This window comes from Physella acuta, unplaced genomic scaffold (genome assembly GCF_028476545.2).
Source record: "Physella acuta isolate Inbredline_101_S28 unplaced genomic scaffold, ASM2847654v3 ptg001111l, whole genome shotgun sequence".
Classification (NCBI taxonomy): Eukaryota; Metazoa; Mollusca; class Gastropoda; family Physidae; genus Physella; species Physella acuta.
The window spans coordinates 13,422-38,522 of NW_026732628.1; the positions used below are offsets into that span (position 1 = coordinate 13,422).

A 25,101-nucleotide genomic window follows, 5' to 3' on the forward strand; every position below is an offset into this window, starting at 1 on the left:
TAAACACACAGGTAATGGTCTTTAACAGAAAGGTTTTTCACAGAAGCCAGAGCAGGGCCTGGCCGGGACGGCTAGTTGTTTAGTAAGTTTGTTAAATATTATTAAATAAATAGTAAATGACTAAATAGCAGGCCTATAATATACTAAATGTAAAAAAAGGTTCCTAGATCTACGTCGTATCTAGACACTAGAATCTAGACTTTATTTAACTTTATTACTTTATAGATTTCTAGATCTAGATCTAGAATCTATTAGGGTTTTCGCTTTGTGAAGTCTCGTTCGTGGCCACCGTGTTTTGGGCGGACATAAAATATCGATTCATTTCTTTCTCATGAAGTACATGATACTTATAAATAAGGATCGTATCGTAATCGCATAGATTTGTATCGAAACTGCCCATGTATTTACGGGGCGAATAATTAACATTTTAATAATGCTAGCTTTACCTGATTTCTTTCTTTGTCTTTCACGAGGCCGACGAGGGAAAGTCACTCTTGTGCTTGAAGTCAAAATAAACTAAAGCAGGTGTGTGTATAATTAAGTTTTTTATTTGTACATAATATTATAACATCTTCACTATGATATAAAAATATAATTATATAATAAATCAACGTTCGAAACAAACCTTTGCCCGTACAGACGACCATATTAAAAACCTCATAGGACGCCATTTTATAATAATCTAAACGCCGATTCCGGAAAAGGTGAAGGGTTTTGACGGACTGATTGATTGAGTAATAATAAAACACTTCCCCAGAGAAAAAAAAAACGTTTTTCGAGCTTACATTAACATTTAAGTATTTAAGGTAATCTATCGTTTTAGCGTAATCAATTCGGCTGCAGTAGTAATGTGCGGGAGAGGTAACTGATAAATATATTTGTTTAAATAAGTATATTTAAGTCAAATTTTACAACATATAACAGATACTTGATTAAAAATAACAATCAGTGACCAAAACAATTTAAAATATCATGAAACTAACTTTAAACTAGGTATTTGAGATAAATATTAGTAGATAAAAACAGCGGCCATCTTTCCAAATAAAATTTAGAGTAGTTTCCCTTGATACAAATGTCTATTCGTATGTATATTGTGTTGACTTTGTTGTTTAATACACATAGTTGTCTTGTTTAATATAAGTAGGACAGAGGGCCATCTTCTTATCTTTAATTTCAATTGAAATGAAGGCTATGTATGTATGTACATCCAAGATCTCAAAAACTTTTGGGAGGTCCATCATTTATTAAACCCCTTTGTGCTGATGAACTTGTCAATTATTAGGTCGTCCATATTCTTCTTAAATGACGTTGGACTCAAAATATGGGAGGGGGTAAAATATTTTTTAAAAAAATGATGAAGAATATATTCGTTTTCGTTAGAAATTGTGATTTAGCGTTCGGGTATAGTAGAACTGCGATATGATATTAAATCATCATCTTGCTTTTAGTGACGATTGGGGGAAAGGGAATTCATCGGGAAAAGTATGACGTCATTTATGGACAGGACCGGCGCTACCTATAAGGCGAACTAGGCTGTTGCCTAGGGCGCTGTCCGTAGGCGGGGGGGGGGGGGGGGGAGAGGGGGGACGGGCGCCAAAATGGGTTGGAAAAACGAATTGAAAGTTTGAGGGGGGGTGCAAATCGAAAGCTTGTCCCCGTGCGCCGGGAAGGGTCGCTACGCCTCTGATAATAAGGGGGCGTGAAAAAAATTGCAGATGGGGGACGCTTTTATTAACTAAATAACCTGGCGCCGGCACTGTTTATGGGTGATCCATTTAAGCCTATTTGATTATTTTGTCTGTAGACATTAGTCTTAGGCCTACACTTTTTCTGAATTAAGATTATTGTGTTTGTAAAAATAGTTTTAAATTTTAATTAGTTACATCTGAATACCACATGGGTTTTTTTTCTTTGCCTTCTGCTTTCATCAGTTTTTTTATTTGTTCAATAGTCGATGTTTACCCCTCCCCACCATCCATTATTACAAAAACAAAAAACACCCACTATATAGTGATATCTTCCTATAGAAAAAAAAACTAGATCAACCTATAGTTCGTAGGAAAATTAGAATATATCACTTATTCGTCTGTTAAAAAAAAGAAATGCGTCATTTTTCTCAACCCCGCTGTTTCATCCCCCACTTAGCACAACGTCACCAAGTTCGCGGCGCGCGTGACGTCATTTGTCATTAGGCTTATGTTAAAGAAAGAGATACCGCGTAATAAAAAAAAAGTCAAAACAGGCACTATTGCGTTGAGACTTTAGCGACGTTTAGTCTGACGAATAGATCTAAATGACTTTAGTACGGTATATTATATTGGTGTTTAATTTATTACAGTGGCATGCTGTGCTCCCTCTACTACACAAATTCACGTGCTTTTAATTTCTGCAACATGCTGCCCTGAGACGTTCGGCTCTAAAATGCCCGTGACACAGCGGCTTCAGTAAATGCATTTAGGCTCCCGGTCCCACCTATAAACTTCGTCTGCCCATTAAGCTCCACGCAAAACTTGTGATTGATATTTGGACATAAGCGGCGCTAGTGGTGGTATCAACAGGGACCCCCTCCCCAAGCTCAGCTCTTAAGGGTGCTCCGCACTTTATAAAAGACAAACTAGATGTTCAGACATCGTCGGACTCTGGCGTTTAGCCGTATTCATAATGCACTGTCCACTGCTAACACTATTTCTATATTAAACTCAAGCTTATACTGAGCTCTGGCTTTTTACATTAGCTGCTGTCGTATTAAGGGCTGATCTTTTGTTATGCCCCATGTCGCGAAACTTGCTGTTTTGTCCAATTTTACCTGCAAGCCAATAATTGTCTTGGATTCTTGTCGAATACCGTTGCCAGGAGCTAGTATGTTTGAGCCTTATTGTCAGAAGTTATTTCATTCGGAGTCAATGTAGTGCGGCCTATTTTCGTCGGTAGGCATTTAGTGGCAGGCCCTATTTGGCGGGGATGGTGTGCTGAGGTTGTTTAACACCGCTTAGGACAACAGGCTTGCAATAGTTATCAAAGTTATGATCATTCGTTGTGAGCAAAGGTATGCATGAAAACGAACGCTTTATGTTCCTCATTTTCATTGAGCAGAGCTTTATAGAAGTCTTCCATAATTGACGTCACTCATCCCCCCCCCCCGATCACCCCTTCATTATAGGTCATAAATTGCAGTCCTACGTAAATTGACGTCACATTAGAATAGCATATGTGACATCGTTTATGGACAACCCCATATTTCTCATTTTGGACATTTGGTATCAACATTTTGACACCAAAGGTTGTTCAAAATGTGTATTGGAGGTTAGGACTTGACATCTACCATAAATGACATCACGCACTTAAGGGGTGGAGTAACTGGTTTTGAGACGACGTTTTACGCGGGAAAGGGGAGGGTTAAGAAACGTGAAACGTTATGTATTTGGCCTAATACAAAAATGCTGAAACTATTCTTTATCGTTCGAATTATGGCTTGACTTTTTAACAGTAATAACACTCAGGGCAAAAATGTAATTTTTGACATTACGACTATTTCGTGACGGCGAAAATGGGGGGGGGGGGGGGGAGGGGGTTAAGGTGAAGAGATGTCAAAAAACGTGACGTCATTTATGATTAAATCACTAATTAAAGGAAAAAAGCATGAAAATATGAAATGAAAATAGCAAACAAACAATAACACAAACAATAACAATTAACTCAAACTAATATTTAAATAAACATTAGATATGTAGTGGTAGCTATATAAAAATAGGGAGTTTCTTAATGTATAAAAATTGCATCTCATAATCTATAATAATAATTCTAGAACTGATGTTTATTGTCAGTCAATTACAGTTTAAATTGTTTAAAGGGCAGAATTTAAATAAAAAACGCATGCTTTGTATTTAAACACAAGACAAACGTATTTAATAGCAAACATCAATACATTTCCATACAAATAGAAATTAAAGGGAAATGACTCAAAATAATATTTTCTTAAGATGGCCGCTGTTTTTAATAGCAAATTTAGTATCTGGAACATCGTTGTTAAACCTTAATTTCATGACATTTTTATTGATTTAACCCTTAAATATGGTTTAACCCTTTATCTACTGACGGTACTTATAAGTACCACTTTAATTAAGTGCCTGTATAATTTTTAATTAAATACGAATTTTAAAAATTATTGATGTAATTAATAGTATTATCTCCCCTGAGTAGCCGGTAGTTGGAGGGATCGATGTACTTTGAAAACTTTTGGTAGGACGCCTATTTCAATGTCTTGCTGTATCGATAGTTTACAATTGTTCTATAAAGTTCTCACACACGTTCCTAATTTCCTTTTGTTTTACCTTATTCTTGAAGTTTTCATCCCCAAATATTTTTTATTGGCATCTCCAATAGTCAGGCAAACGTGTTTAACTTCTAGTTATACAATTTTAATCAAATTGTCTTTGTATTAGGTCGATGTTTACAAGTGGACTTATAAGTACCGTCAGGGCACACTGACATTTTTTAAGGATTTTTAGGAAATGGCAGATTTTCGATGTGGAGTTACATAAATATTATTTTGATAATTAATTATCGAAATGTACTTAAAAAATGATATTTACACATTTATAAGAAGGTTAGCATATGGTTTACTTAAGAAATATTATAATTACATGTTGATTGCTAGTAGTAAAAGAATAACAAGAATAAAGGTAGCAGTTGCAGGCTCGTTTACTAGGTTTAGTATACTTCATTTGTATACCAAAGCCTAGTTCTAGTAGTAAGATTCAATTTGTTAGTTATATTTACTGCAATAAGCTGTCTTGCATACAATAAGTAGTATTTACGTAATGTATATCTGTAGACTAGTAATAGTCGATACTTCTGCATATAGTATAGATCTCTATGGTAAATTTTAATCCGTAACCAGGAAACAGTAGGCCACTTCGGCTATCCTAAACACATTGAGCTCACTTCTATTTACGAACTTTACACTATAGTGTAGACTTGTCATAACATTCTAGTAGGCTACAATTATACTAGTATTACTAGTAGTTGTGTACTGAATGACTAGGCTTTTGTTTGTTTATGCGGCTCATTGTAAGTAATAGCTATTGGAAGCTTCCAGCAAAAGCATGTTCAGTGCGGCAACCATTGCTACACCATAATGACCACAGACAAGAATGAGGGAGCATGACATGTCGGGAACTTTTGCTGCATTTGAGGTCTAAGATGTGTTCAGATAGAAAATCCAGTAAAAATCGTACTCAAAATATACTTTTGTGCTGTATTTATGTGTGAAAATTACCAAAAAAAATGACGGTTATAATGATTGCCATGTTATTAGTTAATAAATTGTATCGTTTGTTCCTGTTTTGTAAAAAAAATATTTTTTGGAAAAAATGTCCTACGTTCCTGACGGTACTTATAAGTACCAATATCTGTTTGGGCCATTAAAAATTTATGAAACGAAATTTCCTTCGACATATGCTTTAAATGTGCCAAAAGCAATATGATAACACGTTGTTTAAGAAAAAAATTCATTCAGAACATAATTCCGTAAATAAAGGGTTAATATTCAATTATCTTTAGTATTTTAGTAGAATATGCAAAAATATATTCATATTTAAGCCATATTTATTAGTTACCTTATCCCTACATTACTAGTGACGACCGAATTGATTACGCTAAAACGATAGATTACCGTATTTAAAATCCAGATTATCAATGGAGTGTGACTCAGTGTAGTATAAGTAGTGTAGTTAATGTAGTAGTAGTAGTACTGACTTAGTGGGGTAAAATTATGCCGATGGCTGAGAAAGTTGGATCAGATCTCATTATATTAATATTAATAGTTTAGCATCATAATTTCCAAAGTAGCTACTAGCTAGTACTGTGCACTGGAGGTAACTAATGAATATTTCTTTCATTTGGCCATATTTATTACATATTTTACATAATATAACAGATAATTGAATAACAAATCACAATCTATGACCAAACCAGCCAAAAATATCCTAGAATAAACTTTAAACTACACCGTTCGAGACAATGAGTAAATACAAGCAGTGGCCATGTTTCAAAAACAATAATAGAGTGATTTCCCTTGAAGAATTGTCTCTTCGCATGTCTGGTGTGTTGTTTTGTTGTTTAATTAAATTATTTTGTATTGTTTTAATATATGCCTGTAGGCCTATAGTTTTTCCTTTTTTTTCAATATAGTTGACATGAATGACTAATAGACGTTTTCATACTTAATAGTGTGCATCCAAGACCACAACGATTTTTGTGAGGTTGAACTTTCTAGAATCTTGGGTATTCTTGAGGCTGACTCTCTGGAGTTGTGGCTTTCACTTTTGATTGGATAGATGTTTATATTTTGGTCAGTTGTTTATATTCATATTGTCTATCAGCTGGAAAAAGTAAAAAAAAATAGGTTCCTCAATAATTTTAGTTCCTTCAAATATTGTTACTGTTCTGTGGGAGGCTAGTTTTTAAAATAAACTTAGGGACTAGCAATATAAAATACATAGGGCATCAACACGGCTGTGGATGTAAACATCATGTGGTTTTGGTCATGTGTGTGCAATCTCTCTATTAGTTTGACCGAGAAAATTGTATACATTTCATAGTGTAGGTCTTGATAAGTAAATTTATAAAATCTAGATCTAAGTCAAATTTGAATGAAAAAGTTCATTTCTTTATATTCTAAAACTGGAAGAGGACACTATTGGTGTTGTGTTCATTCCGTAGTTTAAAATAGCTAAGCCAGTTTAGTAGAGTAACAGTATCATCCCCTAGCCTTCCTTGCACTACCTGTAAACAAATTAATAAATCCATATGCACATATATTAGTTCCCAGCCATACAAATAAAATAGCATTGAAAGTTCTTACAATTGTTGCAAGAAATTACAAGTCCTATTGTGTACAAATATTGTCACAAAACTACAAAAAATGCAAATTAGTGCCAAGCTGCCTAAAGAAATCAAGTGTTTATTAAGCTGTTTATGACAGTTTAGAACTGTAAATAAAATTAATTTTAACACTTTTATTACATATTTGGATAAGATTAAGCACTTATTACTTACATTTAAAAACTAACAAAAGCAAATCAAGTTTTGATTTTTGTTATTAATATCTTATTATTTCTACTTTTAACAATAATTTTTAAGAAAATGGTAGCTTAAGATATTAATCTGCAGTCTTGATTGCTTTGCATTACTGGTTAACTATTTTAAAATTACATCTGTGTTTACAAAAGTTAGCCTATCAAATTACATGTGTTACAAATTTTGCAATGTTATTAGTAATAAGTTGTTGTGGTGATTTAATCACCAGTTTAACATTTACATTTTTTCCCACGTTTTCTTTAACTTGCTTTCTCTGTGTCTGTGTTTCTGTGTTTGTTTGTCTTTCCAATCAAATCTTGCGATCGAAATTTCTGGCACTTCCCAGTTAGCTAGCGCGCTGAAATTTTCAGGGAAGCTTTCTTTTGGATGACCATAGAATATGCAATTGTTATTATTACTAAATTGATCAATGGAAACATTTTATTGAGCATTTTAGACCGCTATATAATCTATATATATAATTCTCCTCTGCGAGCCATTAGAAAAAAAACCAGCGACGCGTACCTCGCGCGCAGTGAAGCGAACGATCCCACGTTGCCACAGGCTTAGGGGCAGATAATTTACTTTGAACCGAGTTTAAACTTACAGGATGTAGGCCAGTTTGGGGGAGACGATATGGTCGAGTGGTTGGGCACACGATTGCTATCCCACTCGACACGGGTTCAAATCTATGTGTTCTAGTCAGTAACGTATTCACACAACGATTTTTTTTCGAGTTGTCTTTTTACGAGTTGTCTTTTTACGAGTTGTCTTCGTTTACCCAAAAAAAAGTGAAAAGATAAAATCGATAGCAAGATTTTAATGCAAACAAACAGACAAAGACTAAAAAGTAGAAAATAATAATCATTAAAAAAGTTTTAAAAAACCCACGTTTTCTGATTGAACTAAAAAGTAGAAAATAAATACTATACATCACAATAATGCAAGCGATCACTCTACTATAAGCGATCAAAAACGTGGGGCGCCGTGATTTTCTTACAGTTTCTAATACTGTTGACTCTCTACAAGCTCCCTAATAAAAGTCAATAGTATTATCTAATCAATAGTAATATAACTTTTACTTCGGCGCCCCACGTTTTTGATCGCTTATAGTAGAGTGATCGCTTGCATTATTGTGATGTATAGTATTTATTTTCTACTTTTTAGTTCAATCAGAAAACGTGGGTTTTTTTAAACTTTTTTATTTAATCATCAGTTCATATCTCAGAAGCTGCCCAGCATGGAGGTGGAAACAGATGTGTTAGCTGCAGTTTCATCTACTGTAGATATACAGTCAAATGAATTAACAGAATTTTCATCTTCTGAAGATTTGACACCAGATCTATCGGCCATATTTTCATCTTCTGCTGGCATCAAAACAGAAGTATTGTCATTTTATAATTCTCAGAATATAAAACCTGACATGACATTTAAAACCACTCAAGATGTTAAACCTGATGTTACACCAGACTTTTCTTCTTCTGCTGACATCAAAACAGAATTATTGACATTGATTAATTTCCAGGATATAAAACCTAACATGTCATTTAACACTTTTCAAGATGTTAAACCTGATGTTAATTCAGAATTTTCTTCTTCTAATAACATAAAACCAGAATTATCATTTTTTAATGTTCAGGATATAAAACCTAACATGTCATTTAACACTTTTCAAGATGTTAATTCAGAATTTTCTTCTTCTAATGACATAAAACCAGAATTATCATTTTTTAATGTTCAGGATATAAAACCTGACATGTCATTTAAAACTTCTCAAGATGTTAAACCTGATGTTACATTTTCAATTGAAAAAATTAATAAGAAACCTGCTGCATCAGCAGTATTTTCAACATCTGAAAATTTAAAACCAGAATTATCATCTACTGAAAATTTAAAACAATATTTCACAACAGAATTTTTACTTTTTGAGAATAAACAAGAAAACGGACTTGAAGAAAATCTACAATTGTCTAGGGACAACGAAAATAAGATTGTTTGTTATCATGAAACATTTTCTCAAAGTTCTAAAAGTAATATGCATAAAAATGTTCATTCTGAAGATAAGCCATATGAGTGTGATGTTTGTCATAAAAGGTTTTCTAGAAATTCTAATTTAAAAATACATAAAAAAATTCATTCAGGAGATAAACCACATGAATGTGATGTTTGTTATAAACGTTTTTCTCGCAGTTTTGGTTTACGAACACATAAAAAGGTCCATTCAGTAGTAAAGCCACATGAATGTGATGTTTGTCATGAAAGGTTTTCTCAAAGTATTCATTTAAGAACACATAAAAGGATTCATTTAGGAGATAAACCACATGAATGTGATGTTTGTCATATAAGATTTTCTACAAATTATTATTTAAAAAAACATAAAAATGTCCATTCAGGAGATAATCCACATGAATGTGATGTTTGTCATAAAAGGTTTTCAAATAGTTCTAGCTTAAGTAAACATAAAAAAATTCATTCTAGAGATAAACCACATGAATGTGATGTTTGTCATGAAAGGTTTTCTCGAAGTTCTCATTTAAGAATACATAAAAAGCTTCATTCAGGAGATCAACCACACGAATGTGATGTTTGTCATAAAAGGATTTCAAATAGTTCTAACTTAAGTAAACATAAAAAAATTCATTCAGGAGATAAACCACATGAATGTGATGTTTGTCATAAAAGGTTTTCTCAAAGTTTTTATTTAAGATGTCATAAAAAAATTCATTCTGGAGATAAACCACATGAATGTGATGTTTGTCATAAAAGGTTTTCTCAAAGTTTTAATTTAAGAAGACATAAAAATATTCATTCTGGAGATAAACCACATGAATGTGATGTTTGTCATAAAAGGTTTTCTCTAAAATGTATTTTAAGAACACATAAAAAAATTCATTCAGGAGAAAGGCCACATGAATGTGATGTTTGTCATAAAAGGTTTTCTCTAAAATGTATTTTAAGAACACATAAAAAAATTCATTCAGGAGAAAGGCCACATGAATGTGATGTTTGTCATAAAAGGTTTTCTCAAAGTTCTCATTTAAGAGAATATAAAAACGTTCATTCAGGAGATAAACCACATGAATGTGATGTTTGTCATAAAAAGTTTTCTCAAAGTTTTCCTTTAAGAACACATAAAAAAATTCATTCAGGAGAAACGCCTCATGAATGTGATGTTTGTCATAAAAGGTTTTCTCTAAAATGTAATTTAAGAAAGCATAAAAAAATTCATTCAGGAGAAAGGCCACATGAATGTGATGTTTGTCATAAAAGGTTTTCTCTAAAATGTAATTTAAGAACGCATAAAAAAATTCATTTAGGAGAAAGGCCACATGAATGTGATGTTTGTCATAAAAGGTTTTCTCAAAGTTCTCATTTAAGAGAATATAAAAACGTTCATTCAGGAGATAAACCACATGAATGTGATGTTTGTCATAAAAAGTTTTCTCAAAGTTTTCCTTTAAGAACACATAAAAAAATTCATTCAGGAGAAACGCCTCATGAATGTGATGTTTGTCATAAAAGGTTTTCTCTAAAATGTAATTTAAGAAAGCATAAAAAAATTCATTCAGGAGAAAGGCCACATGAATGTGATGTTTGTCATAAAAGGTTTTCTCTAAAATGTAATTTAAGAACGCATAAAAAAATTCATTTAGGAGAAAGGCCACATGAATGTGATGTTTGTCATAAAAGGTTTTCTCAAAGTTCTCATTTAAGAAGGCATAAAAAGATTCATTGAGGAGATAAACCACATGAATGTGATGTTTGTCATAAAAAGTTTTCTCGAAGTGATCATTTAACAACACATGAAAAGCTTCATTCCAGGGTTTTAATTTTATACCCGTATGGTTTTGTTCAGGCCACAAGTTAATTTGCCTGTTTCAAATTATATAAAATTGACCTCCATTAGACAAGTAAAATGACATTAGGCCAGCAGTCACAGTGGCATCTGGCCAACAGGTACAGTGACATCAAAACTTCTGAGCAGACAATCTTTTTTTATAAACACTTTCATCTTTTGCTAAATGACCTTAATCATTATATTTAGAGGTATAGAATCACAAATCATAGGATCAAACTCTACTGGATGCAATGTATAACTCAAACAGACCATATGTTAAAACTTCCTCTCCCTCCCCACTATTTACATGTCTTATGGAACTAACCCCAAGTTTCATGTTGCTCCAACCATTGCTAAGGCTTATGGTTACTTCCTTATTTTTGCTAGATGAATGGGTTTTTTAAATATAGATTTAATCTTTATTCACACCTTCTCAATATGAACTTTATGCCAAATCTCAGGCTCCTCTCTGCATGCTATGTGATTGAAAAGAGTATAAAATAATTTTCTTCACTTATTCATATAGGCTATACAATTTATTTAAAGATTAACAACACATTTCAATGTCATAAATTAACATTTAATTTTTTAAAACAGCATAACAATTAAAAATTTGAAGAAAAGAAAGACTATAGCTGCAATTGTTACATTTTCGTATCTTAGTTTTAACATGTGAATTTTCATTGTGTTTTAATTATATATTCCTTATTAAAAAAAAGCTTTGTAATGTAAATTTTAAAGTAGTGAATCATTTGAAATTGTAATAAAGATGTTAAGAAATAAAATGGTTAAAGTGTGTGTCAATTTTTATTATTATTTTTTTAACAACACTTTATGTAAGTTAACATAAATTCCAATGAGGCCAATGTGTTTTGAATGCTGGGGTGTATTTTACTCACTAGTGATGCTCCAAAGCCTGTACCTTCTGTGTGGGTGAAGGTCAGTGTTGGACAACTTATGTTTGTTAGGACTCTCATTACAAAAGAAACATTTGACATTTTAAACACTTGTTTTACAATTTTTTTATCAATTACAAGTAAAATAAAATTTATAAAAATTATTGACTTATTGATGCTCTGCAGTAGTGAGTTGTTTTCTCAAAAAATGGTTTTGCCATAAACTTTTATAGCCCAACTGCACAAAAAGTGCACAATCCAAATTATTACTATTATAATAGCTTATAGAGTTAGTTTAAGGGAGCTAAATGTGTATGGAATTAGTTTTCTAGAAGTATAGTGTGACCGATAGAATCAAAGGCTGTTTAGCATTTCTGAGCCAGGTTTCAATATTATTGATGCTCCAAAGACTGTACCTGCAAGTTAGGTAAGGTCAGTGTCAGATAACTTTTGCTTGTTAGGACTCCAGTTACAAAAGAATCATTTGACATTTTAAACACTTGTTTTACTATTTTTTATCAATTACAAGTAAAAAAAAAATTATAAAAATGAATGACTTATGGATGTTCTGTAGTAGTGAGTCATTATCTCAAAAAGAAAGGTTTTGCCATAAACTTCTATAGCCCAACTGCACAAGAAGTGTACTCTCAGATAACACTAGCAATTTTTATCTATAGTGGGTGATAAATTCAGCTGGATGTGGCGTGTTTTCTCTATCATTAGCAGGTTTACGTCATTGTGTCACCCCCCCCTCCCCACCCCCTCTGCGCCCTTGTCGGGATTGGTCAACTTTCCTCTTAAAAGACTATTTAACTTACTCTAATTATTATGTAAGTGGAATTATCATTTTTCTGTATACATTTTGCCCTTTTTTTCTTGGTGTCACTCCCCTAAATGGGGTCACACGGTGTGGTCCGCATTTAGAAACAGCCTGTTTTATCCTGACTGACAGTGTTTCTTCCAGACTTTTTTCTCTGGGGGGGGGGGGGCACTTGAAATTTTCGGGGGGGGGGGGGGGGCGGTAAACTTTCTTCGGGGGGCGGACACTGTTAAAAGTATATATTTTCTATATAAATTAGAGATGCCTGGAAGAAACTCTGCTGACTGAGCAATGGAGTTAACTCATTTGTAAGTTTGTTCTTGCCACATGAAATTAAGTTATTTAATCTTAGTATTGTTGTAAAAATTGTTGCTTCATTTAACAACACAGCTAAAAGCATGTCACATGCATAATGGTGAAATAGAAATTGATTGCAACAACTCAAATAGAATCTAAAAATTATCACATTTTATTGCTGTGACAAAAGTAGTGTCAACATTTATTTAAGAAATTAACAATAACTAAAAAGCAAACAGGGAAAAATATTGATAAACAAAACTATCCAATTATTCATAATACCGCTTATTAGTTGACAACTTAAAATACAATACACATTTTCGATAATGAAAAATGATTATTAATTTTAAAAAATAACTTTATAGATACAATGACAAAAATAAATTTAATGTAGTGTAAACGTTTCTAATTTTATGTAAATAAAACAAATGTATAATTTTTTAACAACCTCATCTTGACAATTTTCCTGTTTCAGGATCTGATTTATCTTACAGTGTGGCTTCATGGCAGATCAAGGACATGTTATGTAATTGCATTTCTTGCATTTATAAATTAATTCTCCATTTGTCATTTAATATGATCATTTAGATTACATTTATCTTATCTACATAACATAGCTCACACATTTTCTTTTTTAAAAGCTTTTGCATAAAATATGTCTTTAATGTAGATTCTTCTCCACTTTTAAAACTTTTACCAATGACAACATATGTAACATTTTGTAATTCTATGCACAATTTTATAATAAGTACAGCGTGTGATAAGGCTTTGAGCTTTAAAAATATTTTTTTGGAAATAACACAATAAATTCTCTGATGAAGTTTGCCTAGAACAAACAATGCAAAAACATTAGGATACTAAATAAAAGCTTAATAGTTTGAAAAAGAAATTTAAAAGTTGGAATGCAGTGACTTAAAATTAAAAACTAATAATAGCTTTATTGAACAAGTGCATTCTGAGACGAATGGGAAAAAGATAATGTTCTTAATATTATGTTAGCTTTTTCTGCATTGAAGTAGAACTCTAATCATGACCATTAAGATGATAAAAAAATCCCCGTATTAATTTACTTTTTATGATTTACAGAACATATACAAAAACTGAAATATCTTGTTGAATTTAAATCCTATTTAGGTAGAGAAAAATATATTAAGATGTCAAAAAATAGCAATATAATTAACTCATACACACAATACACAGCAACCAGTTTCTACACAAAACGTCATTATTGTGAGGGTGTCAGGATCTCAAAGAAGGCACAACCAACACGATTGGGGCTAGGTATCACAGTATCCTTTATTTCTCTTTAAACGTGCCACTTAGTCCCACATCAACCTGGTTGCTTACACTCCAGCTTTCAACTGCCCCCCCCCCCCCGCGCATTCACTCCTACACACCACCTTTCTCTTGCTCACAACACAGCCACTGTCACCCGACCAGTCGCTTCCCTTGTACCCTAGTTCAGTCCGTACAACAACATACACGTCAACACACCCAGCCTCGCATCTCACTACATGATACATACACACACGCAGTGATCAGTTCCACGTATTCACCTTTCATACACATTACATCACCACAATTATCTTTCATCACTATGTCATCATTATATCTTTCGCACCAACACTAACATACCTTGATTAACTACACATGATAACACTGTTCGGAGTGTGTCTTCAGTAGTATGATTAAACTAGATGAATATGCCATTTGTGTGAGATTAAATGTACACGTTGACTGAATCGTTTGTCACATAGGCTGCAATAAAATGGCTTCTCACCAGAGTGAGTCCTCAAGTGTCTTTGTAGAGTACTTCTAGAAGCAGCTGAATAGTCACAAGAATTGCACGTGAAAGGCTTACTGTTTATGTAAACTCTCCTATGTTCTAAGAAAGGACTTTTATCGTTTGTTGTGTAGTCACAATTTGAACACTTATACAGTAAATCCCTAGTGTGTATGTTCATATGAATTATTAAAAAAAATTTCATGCTAAAAGTTTTCTCACACAATGAACATCTGAAAGGTCTGTACCTGAAATGTCTCATTACAAGGTGCAGGTCATATTCATCTGGTAAGTTAAAGCCTCTGTCACAATGACTACATATGTAAAGCTTCAAAGGTGTATGTATCAGTTGATGGGACAAAAGGTGAGCTATAGAAACAAAGCTTTTTTGGCAAATATCACAAGCTTGTACATTTTCAACACCATCAACTGATTGAAAGTTTAGATGAATCTTTTGATGTTGTTTTAGCCGACACAGATAAGGTGAAGTGTAATGGCACTTCTCACATTTGTGAATTGATTCTCCATTATGCATCCTAATGTGAGCTTTTAGGTATTGTTTATCTGCATAACATTTTTCACAAATTTCACATTTAAATAGCTTATACCTAAAATGTGTTGCTAAGTGTAGATCATATTCTTCTCCAATGTTAAAACTTTTATCACAGTGGCAACATATGTAACATTTCATTCGAGTGTGTACAATTTTATGAGAAGCCAAATGAGATAAGGATTTAAAACTTTTTTGGCAAATGTCACACACAGAAATCTCAGTTGGAGGATCACTGCCTCTCTGTTTATCATTATGGTATAGTTGACAAGTTGTACAATTCTCCAGAGCACATTCACATTTTTGCCCAGTTAAATTTTGTAACTTTTGAGGTGCAGCTGTTTTATTTTCATGATGTAACTGCAATTTGTCACATGTTTTGAATTTATTGTTGTAAAGCTCAGCTGTCATTTCATTAGTTGATGATAAATTTTTTTTCTCCTTCAATATTGAGCATTGGACATTAAAGTTTCCACAATTTGGTGAAGTTGATCTGTGATCTGATGGGTATTTACATGAAGATGTCATCGTTTCCTCTCTGAAATTGTCCTTTTTTAAACCAGTAGCAATGTTTTCTTTATACAAAGCCATATGAACTTCTGTGTGATGTTTTTTCAGCTTACTCCATTTCCTGGTGGTATAACCACAGAACTCACACGCCATCTGATAGTTTGGATGAAATTCCTTTTTATATTTAGCAAACAACGGCTCCTCTTTATCTATAAAATCACAAAAAACAACAGCTTATGGCTTGCACTTCTGTGTGCTTTTAATTCCAATGTTTTCGTAATCTTTCAAAAGATGAAAATTTTCTTAAACAGATGTCACAGTGACCTACTTGCTCTCTCATTTTCTTTTGTTCTATAATGCTAGAGTTATTAAATTAATAGGATGTATTCACTTGATCAGACATTTAGAGCTGAAAGTGATTATCATCAGTGACCTTAGTTACTAGGATGGGCGGGTTAGTCTAGCCCTAAACATTTTCACGGTCAGTCTCGCAACAACAACAACAACAAAAAGACAGGTCTTACACACCCCCCCCTCCCACAATGACGTAGTAACTGAGAAATCGGGTTTCTTCTGAGATACCCAGCGAAAAACATCATTCCACAGTGTAGACCCGTCCAGACTATTTTAAGTCTGATGAAATTCACTTTTCTAAATTCAAGACTTTTTCCAGACTGCGTACAAATCCTGTTAAGGGGTCATCCATAAATGACGTCACACTCGTAGGAGGGAGGGGGGGTCCGTAATTTTGTGACGATGTGTGATGAGGGGGAGGGGGGGGGTCAGATGTTGCGACGTCACATTTTTGCATTATGAAAAAGCAATGTTAGAAAACGAATTTTAGACGTTATTTCGCGTTTTAGATAACTGTTTTAATAAATTGTAATAGTTTAGACAAGATTTTGGAAAATATCGATGTTTTTAAAAAATTCAACTGCAATTTTGAGGGGGGGTTGTAGGTTGAAGTGTGATGTCATTTTAGGGGGGGGGGGTCTGGCTTTTTGTGACGACGTGTGACAGAGGGAAGGGGGGAGGTAAAAATCGTCAAAAAAAGCGTGACGTCATTTATGGATGACCCCTTTAACAATGTTTAGTAGCAGAAATATTTAGCTGAAACACTTAAAAATAACTAGTTATTCAAAATGAGTAATAAAGTAGTATTTAACACGCAATCAAAATAAATCTATCCAAATTTTAAACGATCTGTATTAAAAATAAAAGATGACGCCTAATAAAGTATGGTTAACAGTACTTCCGGAACTGTGTGACAGATTTTGCCATTGTTTTTTTTACTGCTATACCATTCCGGAATAATAACCTACGCTAAACTGAGGTTTTACCTACTTAAATATTCTAACAAAATACTTCATGTGTCATGTAGTATTATTTAGTAGGCCTAGATCTAGCTCTAGTAGTAGTCTAGTAAGTTTGTAAATAAATATAATAAATATTTTTTAAAATATTAAATAGCAGGCCTATCTAGTGTCTAATGAGAAACTAGATTCTAGATCTAGATCTAGTACTAGTAGTAGTTAGTAGCCTACTAATACTAATAAATAAAGTGAAGTCGTTAGAATCTAGATCTAGTATTTAGTTAAGTAGTTAAGCAGAGATTGAGACTCATTTCTGGTCATTTCAGATTATATGCAGAAAGATCAAACTTTTTTTTTTACAAACATTTGTACTTTATTAGATCTAGATCTACTTTATACTAATTATACTTTATACTAGGCTTTTCGATTCGTGAATTCTCGTTCTCGCGGTTTCGCAGGCCACCGTGTTTTGGGCGGACATAAAATATCGAATCATTTCTTTCTCATGAAGTACATGATACTTATAAATTATAAATAAGGATCGTATCGTAATCGCATAGATTTGTATCGAAACTGCCCATGTATTTACGGGGCAAATAATTAACATTTTAATAATGCTAGCTTTACCTGATTTCTTTCTTTGTCTTTCACGAGGCCGACGAGGGAAATTCACTCTTGTGCTTGAAGTCAAAATAAACTAAAGCAGGTGCGTGTATTATTGACTTTTTTATTTGTACTTAATACTAAAGCCTAACATCTTCACTACGATATAAAAATAGAATTGTATAATAAATCAACAGTCGAAAAAAAACCATTGCCCTTACAGACGACCGTATTAAAAACCTCCTGGACGCCATTTTATATTAATCTAAACGCCGATTTCGGAAAAGGTGAAAGGTGGGATTGGCTTTGACGGACTGATTGATTGAGTAATAATAATAAAACACTTCCCCAGAGTAAAAAAAAAACGTTTTTCGAGCTTACATATAAGTAGGCTTTTTGATGAGAATTACAGAATGATTTTTTTTATTAAAAATGTATCAATAATAGCTAGAACACTAGTAAACTAAGCTAATTTAGCATATTTTAACTTTCTGTGTAAAGTCATTATTACTGAAAAAAAATTCCAAAGTCAGGTCAATCTGTGGCAACCTCCAATGAACTTGACAGAAGGAAAAAAAACTTGACCCGTGACCTTCATTAAAACAGAATTTGCTTTTGTTTTTTTTTTAATTTTCAGTATACATGTGCTTAATCTTACCCAATAAGTGATAAAAATTTGAAAATTAATTTTAATTACTGGTGTAAAGTGACATAAACAGCTTAATAAACACGTGTTTTCTTGAGGGGGTGTGGCCCGGGTGTGGCACATCCTGACATCGCATTGTTTGTAACTTTATATTTCTGTGTTTTATGACTATATTTGTTCACAATCAGCATGCTATGCTTTTAATTTTAATAAAGGGTAAGTATACCAAGTTACAAAACCTGAAATCTAACTAATAATGCATACTTTCAGTTTAAAAAATAATGAAAACGATCATCAATGAAGAAAGCGTAAACATTCTATTTTTAGGCGTGACATAAAAAAACAGTCATAAATCTAGCCAAATGATTGGATTCTTGCGCAGCACACATTTTCCCGCGCCTCGTTTTCACTAAGCAAGATTATAATAAAATGGCATTATTGGGGGGTGATCGTTTTCCCACAAACACATCTCATTAACACGCCAAATTATTACCAGTTAATTGTAATGTGTGTAAAATTAATACTTTAAAGTTTACATCTGACATAAGCTGGTTTGCATCTGGAAGCGATATGTAAGAGTTATTTGATATAAAAGACAAGAATTCATAGAGCTATTTTCACTAACGCGTCGCTTGCGAGACAAACAAAGAAATTAGGTCAAAAGTACATCTGGGAATTCTTAAATAACAGACTGAAATAGAAACGGATAGTTCCGATTTCTTAAATTAACGATGGCTTCGTAATCATTAGTTTTATCGCTCTACCCATTAGTGAAAGCGAAACTCGTCGCCATTTTTGGTAAGCGCATGAGCCGTGAGATGGCTTCAAAACAACAAACCCGGAAGCTGTGAATTCGAACGGCCTACATATAAGTATTTAAAAACCGGATTATCAATGGAGTGTGACTCAGTGTAGTGTAAGTAGTGTAGTTAATGTGGTAGTAGTAGTACTGAGTCAGTACTGACTTAGTGGGGTAAAATTATGCCGATGACTGAGAAAGTTGGATGAGATCTCATAATAATAATATTAATCAATAATACACACTAGCGAGTCTCAGTAACTTGAAAGCGTCCTTGGTTGCTAACCAGAACATGGCTACGTCACCTTGGCAATTTTTTCTGCTTTGTTCGAGAGACCACCTTAGTCCTTAACATTAACTTTAAAAATAATTATTACGCTAAAAATGGCGGTTTTTTTGGCGTATTTTAAGCTATCTGAAGATGCCAAAGCTATTTTTGGCAGAATTTTTTTTTTTAATTGCTTCCGACCATGGAGGTCAAACGTAAACATGGGTATAGTTTGAGTTGTTTAAAAACTTTGAATAAAGGATTGTAAGGTGTCTAAATGGCACTGTTAGGTATGGTATTATTAGATTGATCGTTTAGTGAAAAAAAAATGCAATTATTATGTGCCGATTTTAAGAAATCGGCCTCCTAAAAAGGTCACTGAAAGCATGTAATTTTTTATTGTGACGTCATCGCTATTGTTACGGAAGCTGTACATCCCCTCGCTGCTTATATAATTGTGTTTTCTTTTCACTTGACACTCTTTTTCAGCTTTTTTTGCTAGCGTAATTAGACTAATTAAGCCTAATTATGGATATTTCACCTGGCTTTTGGATTATACTATGACTCTAAAAACCCTTAAACCACAACGATCTGTTATTTTTTTTTTTGGTCCCTGGAATTAGATCTAGATCTAGTAGTGAGCGTTGGTCTTTGTGTGCTTACTTAGGCCTAATTATTTGTTTTCAAATTTGTTATAGCTTAATGAATTTGTCTTAATTCTTATTTTTTTCATAAATTTTAATTAGGCTAATTATAATATTATTTTCACTGGTCTTCGTTGATACATTTATTAGGCTTAATAATGTTAATATTATTACGATTTTAGAGGCCTGATAGATAAATTAAATGATTTTAGCGTTGGGTCTAAGTTTACATTACTAATTAGTACTTAGTAAACCAAGTACGCATGGACTAGGACATGTGTGCTGTGCCCGCGCTGTGGCGGGCGATGCCTCTCTCGCTGACAAACCAGCGCGAGCGAGTCGTGTGTCACACTTGGTCTGTGTCGATGTTTGGAATGCATAGGCATAGGCCTAATTAACGCTCTCGGGTAATCAATTTTTATGCGCTGACATTTGAAAAAACAAATAGACACACATCTTAATTAAATACATTTAATGTGAACTTTATATTAATCTAGACCTACAGTTTGGGATTATTGTATTTGATAGGCTAACTTTTCTGGTTGACAAAACTACGCGAGCGAGATGTCCGCCACGCACACTGCCCGTGATGCTGTTTAGAATGCATTTCTCTCTAACTTTATCAATTTTAATGCTATTGCAGATTTTAATAAAATTAAATCAAATACTTACAAATCTTAACAATATTTTAAACTGAGCATCGGCGAAACTTTGTGAATAACACACCTGTCCCAAGTCCAGTGAGAGAGGAGAGTTAGATTCATTTTACAATGACATCGCTAGAATTTTATAAATTGCCCTGATTAAGCATTGCTAAAGCACTTACACTAGTTGATGAAACATGCATGGGATAGAATATCTTTCAAAAGTTTAGATCTATTCTATATTCTTAAACATATTTAATTGACGCATATTTGTCGTCAAATACATTAATCTGGGTTTAGTTTTCCTTTTTAAACATCCTTCCATTTAAAAAAAAGGAAATCAAATAATTTTTTTAAAAATATAGAACTAGATGTAATTCCATCTTGTGATTTTTATTCTGACGAAGACAGTGTCCATATTAATAAAAATGTGGTAATAAAATCAAATGTACTGTGCATATTCTGTTAAAATCAAATCAGCTGCAAGGTCCACCCTGCAGAGTTCTTCTCTTTAGATAGGAAAATGGTTGTCACAGATTTTTGGCTTGCAATGCTGGGAGTGGCCAATTAATAAAAAACAGTAATTAAGCTCCAAATGAGTTAATTAACAACAAATTAAGTATTTTATTGATTAGAGATTGATCTCTAGTTTTCATTGGTAATGTTTAAATCGAAAAATAACGAAATTTAAAATTAGTGAGTATCGCTAAATAATAGTCATCATAACTCTTCTCGGTAAAACCTTAGTTTAGCTTCATAATTTCCAAAGTAGCTACTAGCTAGTAATGTGCGATGGCAGTAACTAATGAATATTTCTTTCATTTGGCCATATTTATGGCATATTTTACATAATATAACAAATCACAATCTATGACCAAACCAGCCAAAAATATCCTGGAATAAACTTTGAACTACCCCGTTCGAGACAACAATGAGTAAATACAAGCAGTGGCCATGTTTTAAAAACAATAATAGAGTAGTTTCCCTTGAAAAATTGTCTATTCACATGTCTGTTGTGTTGATTTTGTTGTTTAATACGGTTATTTTGTTTTGTTTTAATATATACCTGTATAGTAATTTTTCTTTTTTTTTCAATATAGTTGACATGAATGACTAATAGATCTATTCATACTTAATAGTGTGCATCCAAGACCACAATTGTTGTGAGGTCGAACTTTCTAGAATCTTGGGTATTCTTGAGGCTGACTCTCTGGAGTTGTGGCTTTCACTTTTGATTGGATAGATTCCGTTAGTTGTTCACATTTTGGCAGTTATTTATTATATTCATATTGTCCATCAGCTGGACAAAAATAAAAAAAATAGGTTCCTGAATAATTTAAGTTTCTTCAAATATTGTTGCTGTTCTGTGGGTGGCTAGTTTTTAAAATAAACTTAGGGACTAGCAATATAAAATACATAGAGAAGTCCAGTGCTAGGCTAGGGCATCAACACGGCTGTGGATGTAAACATCATGTGGTTTTAGTCATGTGTGTGCAACCTCTCCATTAGTTTGAACAAGAAAATTGTATACATTCCATAGTGTAGGTTCTTGCTAAGTAAATTTATAAAATCTAGATCTAAATCAAATTTGAATGAAAAAGTTCATTTCTTTATATTCTAAAACTGGAATACGACACCATTTGTGTTGTGTTCATTCCGTAGTTTAAAATAGCTAAGCTAGTTTAGTAGAGTAACATTATCATCCCCTAGCCTTCCTTGCACTACCTGTAAACAAATTAATAAATCCATATCCACAAAACCTTTATGCATGCACATATATTAGTTCCCAGCCATACGAATAAAATAGCATTGAAAGTTTTTACAATTGTTGCAAGAAATTACAAGTCCTATTGTGTACAAATATTGTCACTAAACTACAAAAGGTGCAAATTAGTGCCAAGCTGCCTAAAGAAATCAAGTGTTTCTTAAGCTGTTTATGACAGTTTAGAACTGTAATTAAAATTAATTTTAACACTTTTATTACATATTTAAAACTAACAAAAGCATATCAAGTTTTGATTTTTGTTATTAATTTCTTAGTATTTCTATTTTTAACAATAATTTTTAAGAAACTGGTCGCTTCAGATTTTAATCTGCAGTCCTGATTACTTTGCATTACTGGTTGTCTATTTTAAAATTACATCTGACTGAGTAATCATTAGTAATCAGACTGACTAAAGTCTGGCATGTGTTACAAATTTTGCCATGTTATTAGTAATATGTTGTTTTGGTTATTTAATCACCAGTTTAACATTTACATTTTTAAATTATCAGTTCATATCTAAGAAGCTGTCCAGCATGGAGGTGGAAACAGATGTGTTAGCTGCAGTTTCATCTACTGTAGATATACAGTCAAATGAATTGACAGAGTTTTCATATTCTGAAGATTTGAAACCAGATCTATCGACCATATTTTCATCTTCTGCTGGCATCAAAACAGAATTATTGACATTTATTAATTTCCAGGATATAAAACCTAACATGCCATTTAAAACCGCTCAAGATGTTAAACCTGATATTAATTCAGAATTTTCTTCTTCTAATGACATAAAAATAAAACCAGAATTATCATTTTTTAATGTTCGGGATATAAAACCTAACATATCATTTAAAACTTATCAAGATGTTAAACCTGAAAATACATTTTCAATTGAAAAAATTAATAAGAAACCAGCTGCATCAGCAGTATTTTCAACATCTGAAAATTTAAAGCCAGAATTATCACCTGAAAATTTAAAACAAGATTTCACAACAGAATTTTTATTTTTTGAGGATAAACAAGAAAATGGACTTGAAGAAAATCTAAAGTTGTCTAGGGACAACAAAAATAAAATTGTTTATCATCAAACATTTTCTCAAAGTTGTGAAAGTAATATGCATAAAAATTTTCATTCTGAAGATAAGCCATATGAGTGTGAGATTTGTCTTAAACAGTTTTCTCAAAGTTCACAATTTATAAGACATAAAAAGATTCATTCAGGAGATAAACCACATGAATGTGATGTTTGTCATAAAAGGTTTTCTCAAAGTTCTGATTTAAGAAGACATAAAAATATTCATTCTGGAGATAAACCATATGAATGTGATGTTTGTCATAAAAGGTTTTCTCAAAGTTCTCATTTAAGAGAACATAAAGAGGTTCATTCAGAAGATAAGCCACATGAATGTGATGTTTGTCATAGAAGGTTTTCTCAAAGTTCTTATTTAAGAAAACATAAAGAGGTTCATTCAGAAGATAAGCCACATGAATGTGATGTTTGTCATAAAAGGTTTTCTCATAGTTCTGGTTTAAGTTATCACAAATATGTTCATTCTGGAGTTAAGCCATATGAATGTGATATTTGTCATAAAAGGTTTACTAGAAAATCTAACTTAGGTAAACATAAAAAGATTCATTCAGGAGAAAGGCCACATGAATGTGGTGTTTGTCATAAAACCTTTGTGGAGGAGAAAGATCTGTTACAACATAAAATTATTCATTCAGGAGATAAACCACATGAATGTGGTGTTTGTCATAAAAGATTTTCTAGAAGTTCTACTTTAAGAGAACATAAAAAGATTCATTCAGGAGATAAACCACATGAATGTGATGTTTGTCAAAAAAGGTTTTCTTCAAGTTCTGATTTAAGCACACATAAAAAGATTCATTCAGGAGATAAACCACATGAATGTGATGTTTGTCATAAAAGGTTCTCTAGAATTGCTGATTTAAAAAAACATAAAAATTTTCATTCTGGAGATAAACCATATGAATGTGATGTTTGTCATAAAAGGTTTTCTCAAAGTTCTAACTTAAATCAACATAATAGGATTCATTCAGGAATAAGGCCATATAAATGTGAGGTTTGTCAGAAAAGGTTTTCATATAGTTCTAACTTAAATCAACATATTATGATTCATTCAGGAATAAGGCCACATAAATGTGATGTTTGTCATCAAAGATTTTCTAAAAATTCTGATTTAAAAAAACATAAAAATGTGCATTTAGGAGATAAGCCACATGAATGTGATGTTTGTCATAAAAGGTTTTCAAATAGTTCTAGCTTAAGTAAACATAAAAAAGTTCATTCAGCTATTAAACCAGTAGAAAAGGCATATGATTGTGATGTTTGTCATAAAATCTTTGCAGATAAGAATGGTCTATTGCGACATAAAATTGTTCATTCTGAATATGAATGTAATACTTGTCTTAAAAGATTTTTATATAGTTCTAAGTTAAAAGAACATACAAAAGTTCATTCAGGAGATAAACCCCATGAATGTGATGTTTGTCATAAAAGGTTTTCTCAAGGTTCTCATTTAAGAGAACATAAAATGGTTCATTCAGGAGAAAGGCCACATGAATGTGATGTTTGTCATAAAAGATTTTCTACTCCTCAGTTAAGAGCACATAAAAAGATTCATTCAGGA

The 25,101-nt window shown here is 32.6% G+C and overlaps 3 protein-coding genes across 6 annotated transcripts; 2 read left to right on the plus strand and 1 right to left on the minus strand.

Annotated features, from left to right (window-relative positions):
- The first annotated feature begins 446 nt into the window (after window positions 1-446).
- LOC131955856 (zinc finger protein 271-like) lies at window positions 447-13,878 on the plus strand. 4 transcript variants are annotated; one of them, XM_059320141.1, is made up of 2 exons: window positions 447-525; window positions 8,297-12,155. In XM_059320141.1, the coding sequence occupies exon 2, from the start codon at window positions 8,321-8,323 to the stop codon at window positions 10,814-10,816; it is 2,496 nt and encodes an 831-aa protein (XP_059176124.1). In that variant the 5' UTR covers window positions 447-525; window positions 8,297-8,320; the 3' UTR covers window positions 10,817-12,155. The 4 variants fall into 4 exon arrangements, 3 of the variants coding, with proteins under 3 accessions (XP_059176124.1, XP_059176126.1, XP_059176125.1); XR_009388897.1 differs by lacking the exon at window positions 8,297-12,155 and adding an exon at window positions 13,407-13,878 and having other exon boundaries at window positions 471-525; XM_059320143.1 differs by having other exon boundaries at window positions 471-525; window positions 8,309-12,155.
- An 868-nt stretch (window positions 13,879-14,746) lies between these two features.
- LOC131955847 (zinc finger protein 234-like) lies at window positions 14,747-15,927 on the minus strand. The gene is made up of 2 exons (XM_059320132.1): window positions 14,963-15,927; window positions 14,747-14,756 (listed from the first exon to the last, which is right to left on the minus strand). The coding sequence occupies exons 1-2, from the start codon at window positions 15,925-15,927 to the stop codon at window positions 14,747-14,749; spliced, it is 975 nt and encodes a 324-aa protein (XP_059176115.1).
- Window positions 15,928-21,253: 5,326 nt separating this feature from the next.
- LOC131955848 (zinc finger protein 883-like) lies at window positions 21,254-25,101 on the plus strand (the record flags this gene model as incomplete). Its single annotated transcript, XM_059320133.1, has 2 exons — window positions 21,254-21,310; window positions 22,966-25,101. A coding segment is annotated over exon 2 (2,112 nt), but the record flags the coding sequence as incomplete, so codon positions are not given.

What these genes read in the sequence shown, in the direction of transcription:
- LOC131955856 (XM_059320141.1), top strand. Translation starts at nt 8,321, where the DNA reads ATGGAGGTGGAAACAGATGTGTTAGCTGCAGTTTCATCTACTGTAGAT.
- LOC131955847 (XM_059320132.1), bottom strand. Translation starts at nt 15,927, where the DNA reads ATGGCGTGTGAGTTCTGTGGTTATACCACCAGGAAATGGAGTAAGCTG.